The sequence below is a fragment of the Crassostrea angulata genome, chromosome 1, assembly GCF_025612915.1.
Source record: "Crassostrea angulata isolate pt1a10 chromosome 1, ASM2561291v2, whole genome shotgun sequence".
Classification (NCBI taxonomy): Eukaryota; Metazoa; Mollusca; class Bivalvia; order Ostreida; family Ostreidae; genus Magallana; species Magallana angulata.
The window spans coordinates 38,912,214-38,925,388 of NC_069111.1; the positions used below are offsets into that span (position 1 = coordinate 38,912,214).

General features: G+C 30.8%; 2 protein-coding genes across 2 annotated transcripts; both read left to right on the plus strand.

Moving 5' to 3' along the window:
- The first annotated feature begins 962 nt into the window (after positions 1-962).
- On the plus strand, positions 963-3,246 carry LOC128192343 (uncharacterized). Its single transcript, XM_052864953.1, has 3 exons — positions 963-991; positions 1,824-2,925; positions 3,067-3,246. The coding sequence occupies exons 1-3, from the start codon at positions 963-965 to the stop codon at positions 3,244-3,246; spliced, it is 1,311 nt and encodes a 436-aa protein (XP_052720913.1).
- Positions 3,247-8,402: 5,156 nt separating this feature from the next.
- On the plus strand, positions 8,403-11,996 carry LOC128168985 (uncharacterized). The gene is made up of 4 exons (XM_052835154.1): positions 8,403-8,521; positions 9,429-10,012; positions 10,138-10,231; positions 11,722-11,996. The coding sequence occupies exons 2-4, from the start codon at positions 9,430-9,432 to the stop codon at positions 11,954-11,956; spliced, it is 912 nt and encodes a 303-aa protein (XP_052691114.1). The 5' UTR covers positions 8,403-8,521; position 9,429; the 3' UTR covers positions 11,957-11,996.
- Positions 11,997-13,175: the final 1,179 nt, after the last annotated feature.

Genomic DNA, 13,175 nt, shown 5'->3' on the forward strand with positions numbered 1-13,175 from the left:
TTAATTTTATTAATGTCTATGCTTTTCCAGATTTTATTTGAAAGTTAAACAAGTTCTTATAATAGGACTGATAAATGGGTTCGTGGAACTTAGTAATCAACAAATTTTCATAGAAGAATTTAATTTTTGTCTGTCATTGTATGGCATCCTAAATAAAATGTTTAGCTTTTCACAACATTGGTTGTTGTGTATTGACTACATTTCATATCAAAATTCACACATTCTTGTCTTTAAACTTTCGTAAAATATTGTATCCACATAACCAATTTCACTTTCCAAAAAAATATCAGGTAAATCCTTTAGTGTTTTCATTTTAACTTATCCTTATTAAGGATAAGTTAACTATCCTCAAAAATCAGAATGCAAAAAAGCGAAGAACATCAAAATTGCATTAATAATTGGACGAGGTCATACGGTTAAGAAAAAAAGAAGTGAAATTAGTTCAATTACAAAGCTTGTAAAACATTTTATACATATTATGTAAGGAAACATGCAACGGAAAGAAAATAATTGTTAACACTGCATAAGTCCTTAAAATTCATTTTTCATCAGATACATTTAAAAGCATACTATCAGTTGCATTTTCACTGCAATACTTTTGAAATTGACAAACACTATGTTCCATACCCATTGAAATGTCAACATGTATGCACTTTACATGTATATATTAAGATCTTTACATATCTTTTTAATAAATCACGTTAAATTGCCTCACTGGGAAAACATTAAATTAAAGATGCATACTTAATCTGGAGTAACAGGAATAAAATTATATTATTCTATAAATCGTGATACATGATCAATCTTCACTTTTCAACATTATCTATTCTTTAATTGGTAAAATGCAAATGGATTCAGAACTTGCTTTTCATTTAGGAAATTATATTTAACACATGATGATTACAGAGGGCCCTTGTTTTATTTTTAAGTTGGTATTCGTATAAATATCGGAAAACTACTCGATGTCATCATATTCACTGCAACTGAACAGGTGAGTGTTATACGATAAGTAATGTCTACATCAGTATTATATACAGATATTATAAGACCAATGTCGACTTAATTACATATACATGTATCATGAAAGGAGAGAAACATCTTGGATTGTTGAACTAATATGAATTCAATTGATTTTTCATTTACATTTTTCGATTTTAATATTTGATCACCTGAAAGTATGTGTTATTTCTCATGCATATGTCGTGCAGCTTTTATTTTCAAATGTTAATCAGGCAGATAAGATATAAAAATTGAGATCAAACATACTTATTACGAATGCTCTTCTAGTAGTTATAATTTATTTATGAATTAGTTCATATCTCTTCTTGTCTTTAAGATGCGTCAGAAATTTAATTTGAATAATTTTGGTTTGCTTTTATGATAATTATAAAAATTTGATTGCAATTGCAAGATTGCAATTTTATGATGTAATTTAATAAGAAGTAAACGTTTTAAAAGAAATTACAGATCTAAGATGAATAGAAAATTTAATTACAAAAATCAGTGATAACGAAAAGGACGAAATAATCGTTACTACGTTTTGCAAAGCTCTTGCACTTTTCTACCAAAATGGATCATTGAAAACCATGTATATTCTTTGTATAAGATATTTGTGTTAGGAGATAAAGTCCATTAATAGTTTAGTTAAACAGTTTGTTAGACATCGCACCTAATTCAACATTTACTTAAATGTTTAAAAACGTTTCTTTTCTGCAATTTAAGTACACTGAAAATGAAAGCAATCTGCAATATAATAAATGTAAACAAATATTAATCAAATATAATATGAAAATACCTAATCTATCGTTTTTTCTATTTTGCAGGATGGAAAACATTGTTTTTGGCGCGTGCCTGCTGGTAGTGAGTACAATTACATCTGGTCAAAATAACGTCGATATTACTCCACGTGAAGTGCTTTCAGAAATGAATCGCATACATAAGGACTTTCCAAACACAATGGTTAAGCCAATACTAATAGAATTGGAAAACAGGCCGTCACTGTTGACAGACGTTAAAAATAAAAATTTAGAGTTACGAGCAGCGCACGGAACCAATTCGAATATCAATTTAAATCCCAACACGATGAGTTCAGGCACAGGTTCTATGCAAATCTCACATACTGCAAATTCGGAATTCCAGATAAAGCCACAAACGTCAAACGGAGAATACTTTCAACAGCCAGAAATTCAACAAAACCCAGAGGTTTCTAGTCAAACTAAAATTTATCTCGTAAATGTACCCTCTGAAACAACCCAAAGAAAAGATATTGCAACGAATATCAACGTTATAGAAACACCTTCAAGATCATTGCAAATGAAGGGTATTCTTAGAAATTCTAATCTTCATGTTAATGAAGCCCATCAGCCTTTCTCTGCGCCGGAAGTACAATTGGTATCAGCAGCACAAGTGGATAATCAACCTCAAACAATTCTGTATGCTAAAGCAGCTAACCAACCTCAATTAATTACCTCTATTTCAAGCGCATCGGATGCTATAACTCCACAAGTAGTACATAGATCGATAAAAGATACTTTCACTTTAACGGATCAGCAGGCACAGTTGTTTCAACAGCCTGTTAATGTAAACTTAATTACAAATCCTCGAAGAGGTGTTTTGCTAAGACAAACAGCACAAGTTGATAATCAACAAATTCTGCAACCTCAAAGAATACTATATGCCAAACCAGCTAATCAACACCGGTTAATCACCTCTATCTTAAGAAAATCAGATGATATAAAACCGCAAGTCGCACAAAGATCATTAAGAGGTTCCTTCACTTTAACACACCAACACCCACAGTTGGTTCCACAGTCTGTGAATGCGAATTCAATTGCAAATGCTCGAAGAGTTGTTTTGCTTAGACGACTAATGCGGACAAGACCAAATGGGATAGCACTTTATCAAAGAAACAGAATTCCAGTTTTTGTAAGTAACAATTAAGCTACATTAAAAGTATTGCGATAAAACGTCTGTATGAGAGAGAGAGAGATAGAGATAGAGAGAGAGAGAGAGAGAGAAAACTATAACCAAACCTTTAAGACGTAATTTTCATAATGATTTTTTTAGAGTGGTCCGTTATTGCCAGTAATGGGACCTATCATATCAAACCCAGCGCCGATGCCTCTTACACCTCTCGTACATCTCAATGGTCCGGCACTGGTTCCCATGGTTCCTGTAGGAAAGGCTGCTCCAGGGTGTTGTGCACAAAAGATGATTAGACTCGGTAGGTACTTGAGAACGTTTTAACCCTTTTTTCAAAATACATGTATATTTAAATCTGTGATGAAAACAAATGACAACCGCCTTTCCTGCAAGCCGTATTAATACTTTAGCGAGGGTAATACAAAAGGAAAGATGTCTTGCTATTTACGGTTTTATACCCGAGCTGATTCTCTGTTTTATTTTCAAAAAGTTATTATACTTTCATTTTAATATGCATCACAGAATACAAAACATACAATATTCGCAAAATGAAGTACTCTTCAGTACTTAAGATTCTAATGTCAATGCGAGGAAACTTGATTCAAGTGGTTTTATGGTATAAAGATAAATTTTGTAAGAGATTATCTTATCGTTATTTTATTTATGTTTCTTTTAGTTTGAGAGGGCATGACCAAATAGAAAGAAAGTGTCAATCATCACATCAAAATGCCTGTCAATTTAGGAAAAAGAATTCTGCCGCTACTTCTGTTGAGCTATGAAACTTTATAGTACAACTCTACGACCTGTGATAGTTACAATTATGCATTTAAATGTGATGTAATGTTTATAAAAGTCCAATATATGTTATATTATATTATTACTTGCATTTTCAATGCTATGTAGATTATGTATCTATTGTTTTGTTATGAATCATTTATTAAATATAAAAATGAAATAATCCAAATCATTTTGTTCCTTCCGCTTATTTTCAAATTTCATATATGCATAAATACACAAACATTTCAATATCGTTTACGGCCTAAATGTTGTCAGAAAAAAAAAAACAAGCCGTAGTTGATTTTAATTTAACATTTTTGTCGTTAAAGCTTTATAAAAACCAAATCCAAAGTGATTTTTTTAATTCAGTAGAAAGAATTGTGTTAAACAAAAAAAAAGAAAAAAAAAAAGGAAAAAAAAAGAAATATATTTGACGAAAAAGAATGAAACCTACATGTGATTATTTGATATGCTCTAGCGCTCTAATCAATCAAATACATATCCGAAAACACGAGAGATCGATGGATTACCTTTCCAGGGGGTTTTTTTTCATTAAAATCAAATTGAATATTTACGAACAAAACCAGTCAAATTTCTTAAACCTCTTGATACGACTTATAAATATCAATTTTTACCACATTGTTATATCAATATACGGTGGATATCAATCATAAGATAATTTTTCGATATAACGCTTTGCGTTCTTACGCCACGTCATAATTAAACATTACGAACTTTTAGGCAATGATTGTCGTAGAATGAAGAAGTGACAGAAAAGTTCAGTTAAAAAGTGAAGCTATAAATGTGAAGCATTTAATGCTCTTTATTTTTTCATAAATTGATAAATATATGTTAGAAAATTAAATAGTTGTTTGCTAATCTTCATGGAACTTTTTTACGAGTGTAAGGTTTTTGGCGTCTTGTAGAAAATGTGTTGTGCTGTTTGCAATTATAATGTTTACAGAGAAGACTGAGGTAAAAAACTACGTGGTTAACATGTGATTATATAATTGACAAATAAAACCGCAAATGGGTTGGGGCAACGCACTTTGAAAAAAGTAAAGCACTTTAAAAAAATTTTTCAAAGCGACCCACTTTGAAAATGAATTTCAAAGTGCTTAATTTGTAACAATATATAACTTGACTCTTGCTTTCAAAAGAGGCATGGGTTAGATAACTGATTTCGTTATGGATGAGTTGGCATCGAGAGTGATTGATCTGTTTTCCTGTTTAAAATTGTCCCATTGTTCCCTATTAAGTTAACCTTTTGTAAAATAAGTAAGACTATCTTCTCTACTCAGTCTTTGCTTTATTCCTTGCGTAAATATCAGGAAAAGAAAGTAAAACAGCATTCTGTAGTATGAAGGTGACACTGTGCAACAGGTGTAATAAGAAATATATATAAATATATAATATTAATGGACACTAGAAGAAAAATAACTACATATATGCATGCCAACACTACTATACAAGAATTAACAGAGATTAAGTTAATAATAAAGTTGATATATCTATGAAATTAAATACACACTATCAGAGAATATTTATTTTTGTGAATAATTCAATAATATTTTAGCATATCTATAATCAATACAAAATGCAATCATTAAATTATGTATATAAAAAGTCTTAAATATCTACAGAATTCAACATTTAAAAAGTCCTGCCCAAATCTAAAATAAACGACCGGAATATATATTCAGGTCGAATAACCAAATCTTTGTTGACAAATAAGAAAAAAAAATCTTTATGGAAACATATGATCTTAAAAAAACCCATACATGTATAAAATGGATAATGTTGAAATCTGTAAGATACATTAAAATCAATAGACATATGCATATACATGTACGTATATATGTAACAAGCATTAAGGTTTGAGAACAAAGATTGCGATAACCCCCTTCCTCCTTCTGACATGGAATGATCACTTAAGAAGTAACGCTTTGATAAAATTAACATATTCTTTACATTTAAAAATGCAAAATAACAAAAATGTGTCTTCATTGATCTAGGTTTCAAGTGCATGCATATCATAAATATTGCAGATTAAGCACAATTTAATTTTTTTCCCTTATTTTTCTAAACACCCCAATTTAAAGAAAAAAGATTTTTTTTTTAATTTTGACTACGAGAAATTTAAGTTTGATTACCACCCCGCCCCCCCCCCCCCCCCGAAAAAAAATTATAGCTATTTAAAAGGTTACAGCATAGGAATGCCCTACTGTACAGAGCTATCTGTTGTAGAAAGTGGTTTACAAGTAATAAAGTTATTTGACTTAACTTTCTGCGACTAATATTTCAGATCAGTTTTATTTTGATGCTAACGAGAGATTACCTCATACAAGATGTCCTCATTACGCCGTAATGATGAGTTGTCATTTCTCCTATAAGGTGTAATATCTCTCATTGTCCTCTTCCTGCCTTGGGGCCTTCACCGAGGATCTCAATTTCTGCCTGTCTTCTGAAATCTGCTGCACCATGGACCAAGTTCATCCCTGGTCTTTTTTCTCTTATTCAACTGACTTCCGCCACGTCTTCTTTGGTCGCCCTCTGTCTTTTTCTAGGAATTGTGTAATATAGGCACAACTAAACGAATTACGTCTACTTTCAGTAAACATGAGGCTACTTTAATACATGGCTCAATCCCCCCCCCCCCAAAAAAAAAGTAATGAAATTTGCTAACGAGGACTTTGCCATTATCATATGGTTTTATGCAGACATTATGTAGGTTAAGAAAAGATTCAATTGCAGTAACTTAGAGCTCAAGAGCTAGGATAATCAGAACACGCTCAGTTCAGAATTTAAGTGACGCTGATCCAGACAATTTTCTATTCGAACATAATACACTTACACCGCCCTTATCAAATACTGGTTAATTCCTGTGGACTCATTCTTTATACTTAGACTTCGATATCATTGCATCCAAAATATGTTACTTAGATGATGTATACCCCTTCCGTTTACTAAATTGTTTGTTTTTACTGCCAAATTAAGTTCCATTAATTTCCAACCAACATGGTATGTTAAATGAAATACTTTGCATAATAACCTATTATCTATCAAAGACTGCATTTTCCGATAAATATGTTTCAAAAGTTAAATGGAGAGAGAGAGAGAGAGAGAAAGAGAGAGAGAGAGAGAGAGAGAGAGAGAGAGAGAGAGAGAGAGAGAGTAGTAATTCCTATAAAATGGGAAAAAAAGACAAAAAAGACATATTTTTATATCTAAGCGAAGAAACAAAGAAAACGCCTTACCAGTATAAAGCTCAATATAGGTATAGTACACAAATACAGTTTTCATATGCAGTGATGATAACGCTGAGCGTCCAAGTTCTGACTTAAATTTTCTTTCAACAGGGACCCATTGAATGAAAGCTCATTAAATTACCTTTCTTCTGTCAATTTTTTGTTGGATGTCATATTTGTTTTTCATAAAAAATTAATCTTTATCCAGCATGATATTAAAAATTCTAAAGTAAAAGTACACGTAGGCTTATAAGGATGCACCTCAAACAGTACAGGTTCTTTCTTTCAACTCTTAATTGCTTTTGGAATTTTTATTTCTTGTTTTTGACTGGTACCAAGCATTTCAATTTGAAACGCCATATTAGATTTTAAAATGTCCTGCATAAGTAGAAACTATTTTATTATAATATGCCATGATTTATCACCAGAATTTTGTTATAAACGCTGATAGCTGGGATCCATTATTGATATTTGTCCGAAAAATAGAGGGAAATTTGAAGAAAAAAATGATTTAGTATTACCGTATTCAGCATTCAAAATAATTTTGAGGGAATAAGGTATATTTATTCTACCAATACAATATCCTATTAATATCATGCATCTTAGTGTGATTTCAAACAGAATCAAAAGTTTAGTGTATTCAAAATTGAGCTTAGTTTGACTTAAGAAAATAATAGTAATTTTATGTTGTACTAATAACGTTAGGTATAAAATAAGATGTTTCATAAAATTGATATTACTCACATTTAACAACATAAGTCCCAGTACAATATACGATTTGTACCTACTAATATCTGGACCTCTCTCTTCTGCACGATCTTAAAATATATCTGCATCATTTTATGTTGTATTTTCAAAACAAGGTATATGCATTTCTGTTCAACGCGAACGGTTGGTTATAGTAATGTTAAATTGAAAATCTTAGAACATTATTCAAAGACTCGAATAGAGCTAACTTAAATTCGAAAACAGAGAATAGTTTTTTTGGTATGATATGTCATACATGTATCTGGAAAGATATGTCTTTGCAGTTCACAGGTGTAGCAGGTAATAAATATACTACACATTAATATTTTATTTGAAATAAACACAAATTTTAATTAAATCAAATAGTCTAGATCTCCGTAAATAAACAATTATCATCTGTACTTGTCTTATATTGTTATAAAATTGATGTCATGAACATTTGTCATATTTAAATAATACAAAAATTACAAATTTACGAATACCTCATTTCATTTTAAGAAATATCCTTCAACAAGAAAAAACAAAATGTGTAAACAAATCTTGTGGCTACAAATGTTTGTTCATTAAGAGGTGAACACAGTTCACAATAATTGGTCATTATCATGTTTGATTAATTCAGGTCAATTAACGTTCTATCACTTGTAAGACATAAGATAAAGGAGGGGAACTATGGCATTTACACATTTTTTTCTTCAAGTTTTTAATGTTGTGATTTTAAACCTGTTTTTTATCAGTTGAAAAAGAGAATAAAATCGATAAGCACAGGTTTTAAATGTTACTGATACTCTTGATTGCATGATGGAAATCGATGCCTTTCAAGGATAAACGTAAGTTTTTGACAGCCGCATTGCTCATCTTGGTTTGGAGGATACAAGAAATGTTTCAATTAATTTTTATTCATTCATCTTTAATAATGGCTAAGGATGACATGAACTATTGTCGTGGTCTCATTAATATTCGTCAGCATTATTTTTGTAAAATTTACGGTTTTAAAAATAGGTTATATTGTTAACAGTTGTTTTGTAAACGCAGTGTATTTTCATCTTACTTCGATGAAAATTGAATTGTTGATTGACTAAACGTCATAAACTCAAAATATCCATAAAAAAAACTGGTGATAATGAATATTGCATTAAGGAAAGTGCAGTCTAACCTAGTTATGTGTATACTGAACAACGTGTAAATGAATTCGTTTTCAACAAGTCATCATAAGTTAAAATAACTAAATGAATCAGCAATTATAACAGTTCACATTCTCATAAGCATAATTTTTTCTTCAAGGCAAAATCGTGATAACTAGTAATTGACAAGGAAAAGTGTCATACAGTCAAATCCATATGTTACATGTATATACTTTTACTGTATTGTCTTTATATCGTCAAATCTAATTGACAATAACTGCACTACAAAGCCAGAAAATAATTTCTGAAAAGCATTGAATTAATAAACAGCAAAAAATTCATTTTAAAGCGATGAAATGCATTTGAATACCGTTCAAATTAAATTATGCAATCCTCCATTACGAATACAGACTTAATTTAGTATGAAAACATGTTCATCTATATAATTGCTTTACTTATTATTGTACAATCAGATATTTCACATACAAAATTTGAGAGACAAAGTTTAACAAACTACTTTGATCACTTAATATTTTTATTAAAAATATCTTTAAAATGGATTTAATCAATCTATTTTGCATTTGATCACTTACTGAATTTCATTTTTCTCTAGGATGGGTTTAGAAATTGTTTTTACATTTCTAATAGTCATTTCGACTGTTCATATGATGCCCGAGAAACCTAAACTAGAAGAACCAGTATCCTCAAATGTACTTGCTTTGGAATCTGTCATAAACAGTCACCATGGCGTCTTCTCTCAAATGGTTGTCAAACCACTGTTGTCGCAGCTTGAAAAGAGGCCAGGTCTTTTGGACCAAATGCGTGAAAATGAGCTTGGAATAAAAGTAAAGCATGAAAGCGAATCTGATACTGTTATAGACCCACAGTCATTGGGACTGGAATCCTTTCATGGACTGAGGATTAAAGTCAAACACAACGCTAAATCTGAGTTTGAGGTCGAACCATTTGTTTCAGATATGACTCCTTTTGATTTGATGAATGTAGAAATCACACGAAAAACAGATACAAACACTAAACCTGAAAAAGGACCAATGCCTACACAATTCAGTAAACCACTGGAATTGATTGTTATTGATAAACAGAATGAGCCAAAACTTTCTGCAGGCGTTTTCCCCACTAATAGAGTTTTTGTGACCAGCAATACGAATACGCCATCTTTACTATATGGAGGTCAAGGTATGTGTATTCTTGTGTTAAATGCAAATGATATAACTTTTGCAATTTATGTCCTGTCATTTTGGGAAAATAATTACAAAATATTCCATTGATGTTTGAGTCACGCAACGCCTAATTATTCACAGATGCATCAAATGTTCGAGATAATGTCAAAATCGGCCTTATCCAACCCACCAACGCTCAGGATTTACAAGATCATTGTTATGAAGTATTTGGAATGTAAGTATTGTGCAATTAACTGAAAAGTGATATGTGCTACCATAAACATCTTTTAGATATTTGTTTGATAAAATATACATGAACATTATTGAAAAATACAAGCTTATCTTTTAAAAAGATTGGTGAGCTAGCGCTGTAGCAATCATAAATCACAGAAGCAGATTTCTAGAACATTGGTTTAAATTTCTGAATCGATTAATTAACAATAGGAAGGCACAGTGGTGTACTGGAATTGTGCTGGAGTGGGGTCTCAATCTAAAACTAAGAACCTAGAGTGGGCTTCACATCGGCAATGGCATAGCTCATTGGCTGTGCCCTAATCATTTAGTATCTACTGTAATTTCAATTTCGAGGTGAAATTTTTCAGAAACCATCGGTACTGTAGCAATCGTATCTTCTCGGGCCTTTCCGACAGGCTCGGAAAACATATCCGAAGTTGTTTTCCGAGCTTGAAGGAATTTAAGCTAGCTACATGTTATTTATTATAATATTGAAAATAACTTTTCATTATATAAGACGGAAGCTACTGTTACTTTTTGACATTAACGATAAAACACAAAACTTCACGTGAAGATGATAAAACGAAATTCAAATGGTACAGTTTATCTACAGTAGTACAGTATTCCCAGAATCCCCTTCTATGGAGTCGAGCATGCGCATTCCATTGAAAAGGACTAACGTAGTTGCTAGCGCTCGAGAGCGCTAGCAATAATCCATTTTTTAAACTTGCCACAAGAAACCCAAGCGCAAGAGTCACCTCAGAAACATTAACAAGTGATTCTATGTATTTCTTTTAATCTCTTGAGATGAAAACTCTGAACTCAGGGATGATTAACTTGGAGAGCACTAGCAGCAGTGTCATAGTTTGATACTAAATTCAATTTAAATTATATGCAGGTTTTTCAATATGTTTGCATAGTATTACCTCAAAAAGCATGATTGTGGAAGTAAAGGTAAAAATACTGAAAAGGTTCTAAAAAATTGAATATTCTTATGTTATTTTGCAACTCTTTCTTATGGCGTCTTTACCGAAAGATTACAGACTACTGGTGTCTTTGTAATGAAAGCAAAATATTTTAAACATGTAAATTCATTTGCTTTAAAATGTTAGTGCAAGCAAATTCAACATGTTAAATAGATGGGGAAACCCTAGCAGATCAAACAGACAGGCTAGACGCGTGATGTATGTTTTTGCTGAATAGCAAAATAAAAAAAATCGCCCAATGGAGAGACGTATAATGGCATTATTTGGGGAATTTTGGGTGATCTTCGTTATGATATTCTATTTCTTTAATTACATAGGCAATATATGTTATTCGTCTTAAATGTTATTTTAAAACTTTTGAAAGTTTTCATGCCTGCTGAATTATGTTTAAAAAACCATTCCTAGTTTGATTTCAAAAAGAAATATAAAATCGTAATGCATATTGTAATAATTTTTTTTTCAACATTCAAACATAATTATGGAGAGATGTTTTTTTTTACTACAGAATAAAATGTAATGGTATTCCAATACAACAGATTAGGGAATTTTCCGGTCGACAGCTCATTGGATCAAGCTATCGTCGACATTGGCAACCAATGCGATTCTCTCTTACAACAAATAACCCCGAGGTAGTGCGAGTGCAGAAGAACAGATTGATTCACCGACCCTTTATTTTACGTCCCGGGTTTTCTTATTTTCCCAGAATGTTTTTCAAACGACAACCATATTTTGTCGTGTAAAATTAAATTGTACTTTTTTCAAAGAAATTAATTATAAATGTTAACCATTTGATTCTTGTAACTTTTTCTTTAATTGAACTTTAAATTTTTTTTAAAAAACATTAAGATTTTTCTCCAAATAATGTTTTTATTCCATGTTTGAAGAGAAGATATAAATTTCATAAAATAAAATTAAAACCATGTACTGTATAAGGTGTTCATAACCTCTGATAAATTAACCATTATCAGTTACCAAACCCTGATACATCACTAGGTCATCTGAGGTCCTTGATGTTTAACCCATATTTCGTAAATAGACAAGCAAGAATAGATGTTGTATTATGTCGAAAAGGTTATTTTTAGTGTGTACTTTATAATCAGCTCACGTTGATCATGCATTGGTGATTGATAGCTTTAATCGTCTTTAACCTTGAGTAGGTAGTGATTGATGGGTTACGGAAGGTCAATTATTTCTACGAAAAGTAAGACCATATATATAACGTTCATGGAAATAAAATTCTGATAGGATACAAAAGGAACGCTTTAATTTTAGAGAAGACATATTATAATTGCGGACTCATATCCTAATAAACTTTATTGTATTGATATTTGGATGTATTTTGTTTTAGACCGACAAATATAGCTAAGCAAAATAATTAATGATAATTATTTTTTTGTGTAAAAATATATTTATTTTCTTGCATAATCACACTTATTTATATCAATAAAAGAAATGATGATTTTCCTCATCAAACAATGCATTTTACAATGCATCTTATACCTACGACATAACATGAACTTAGGAAAGGGCAATTGTGCTGTAAATTGTTTTGAATATGCTTTATTATTTTTTTTTTAAGAATAAACAAAACACATTTTTTTTCATTATAATTTTACTTACTTTTAATAACTAACATGTATTTTTCAATAATGGGTTCTATGATTGATTGTACAGATCTTTTTTAAACGTTTTGATATTTTTGAAATTTTTGTTTTGGTTGTTTTTGTATGGAACTTTTTTTAACAACTGTACATGGACTGTTTGCAGTGATGTGATAGATATATTTATTAAAATCAGACAGACATTAAAAATTTTAGCAAATGGTATTTCATATTTGTTACGCCATATGTTCAACTAAATATTTGTTCCGTTGCTGTTTAATGTTAACTTAAAATTGTTTTGAAATGTTACACTTTTATGTAACAATTTTTAAATAAGTCATTTTAGAAAATGTTTAAT

Excerpts from the sequence above, each read along its gene's own strand:
- LOC128168985 (XM_052835154.1), top strand. The coding sequence starts at position 9,430 with ATGGGTTTAGAAATTGTTTTTACATTTCTAATAGTCATTTCGACTGTT. Across the intron at positions 10,013-10,137 it reads TTTACTATATGGAGGTCAAG|ATGCATCAAATGTTCGAGAT; the intron begins GTATGTGTATTC and ends AATTATTCACAG. Across the intron at positions 10,232-11,721 it reads TGTTATGAAGTATTTGGAAT|AATAAAATGTAATGGTATTC; the intron begins GTAAGTATTGTG and ends TTTTTACTACAG.
- LOC128192343 (XM_052864953.1), top strand. The coding sequence starts at position 963 with ATGTCATCATATTCACTGCAACTGAACAG. Across the intron at positions 992-1,823 it reads TATTCACTGCAACTGAACAG|GATGGAAAACATTGTTTTTG; the intron begins GTGAGTGTTATA and ends TCTATTTTGCAG. Across the intron at positions 2,926-3,066 it reads GAAACAGAATTCCAGTTTTT|AGTGGTCCGTTATTGCCAGT; the intron begins GTAAGTAACAAT and ends TGATTTTTTTAG.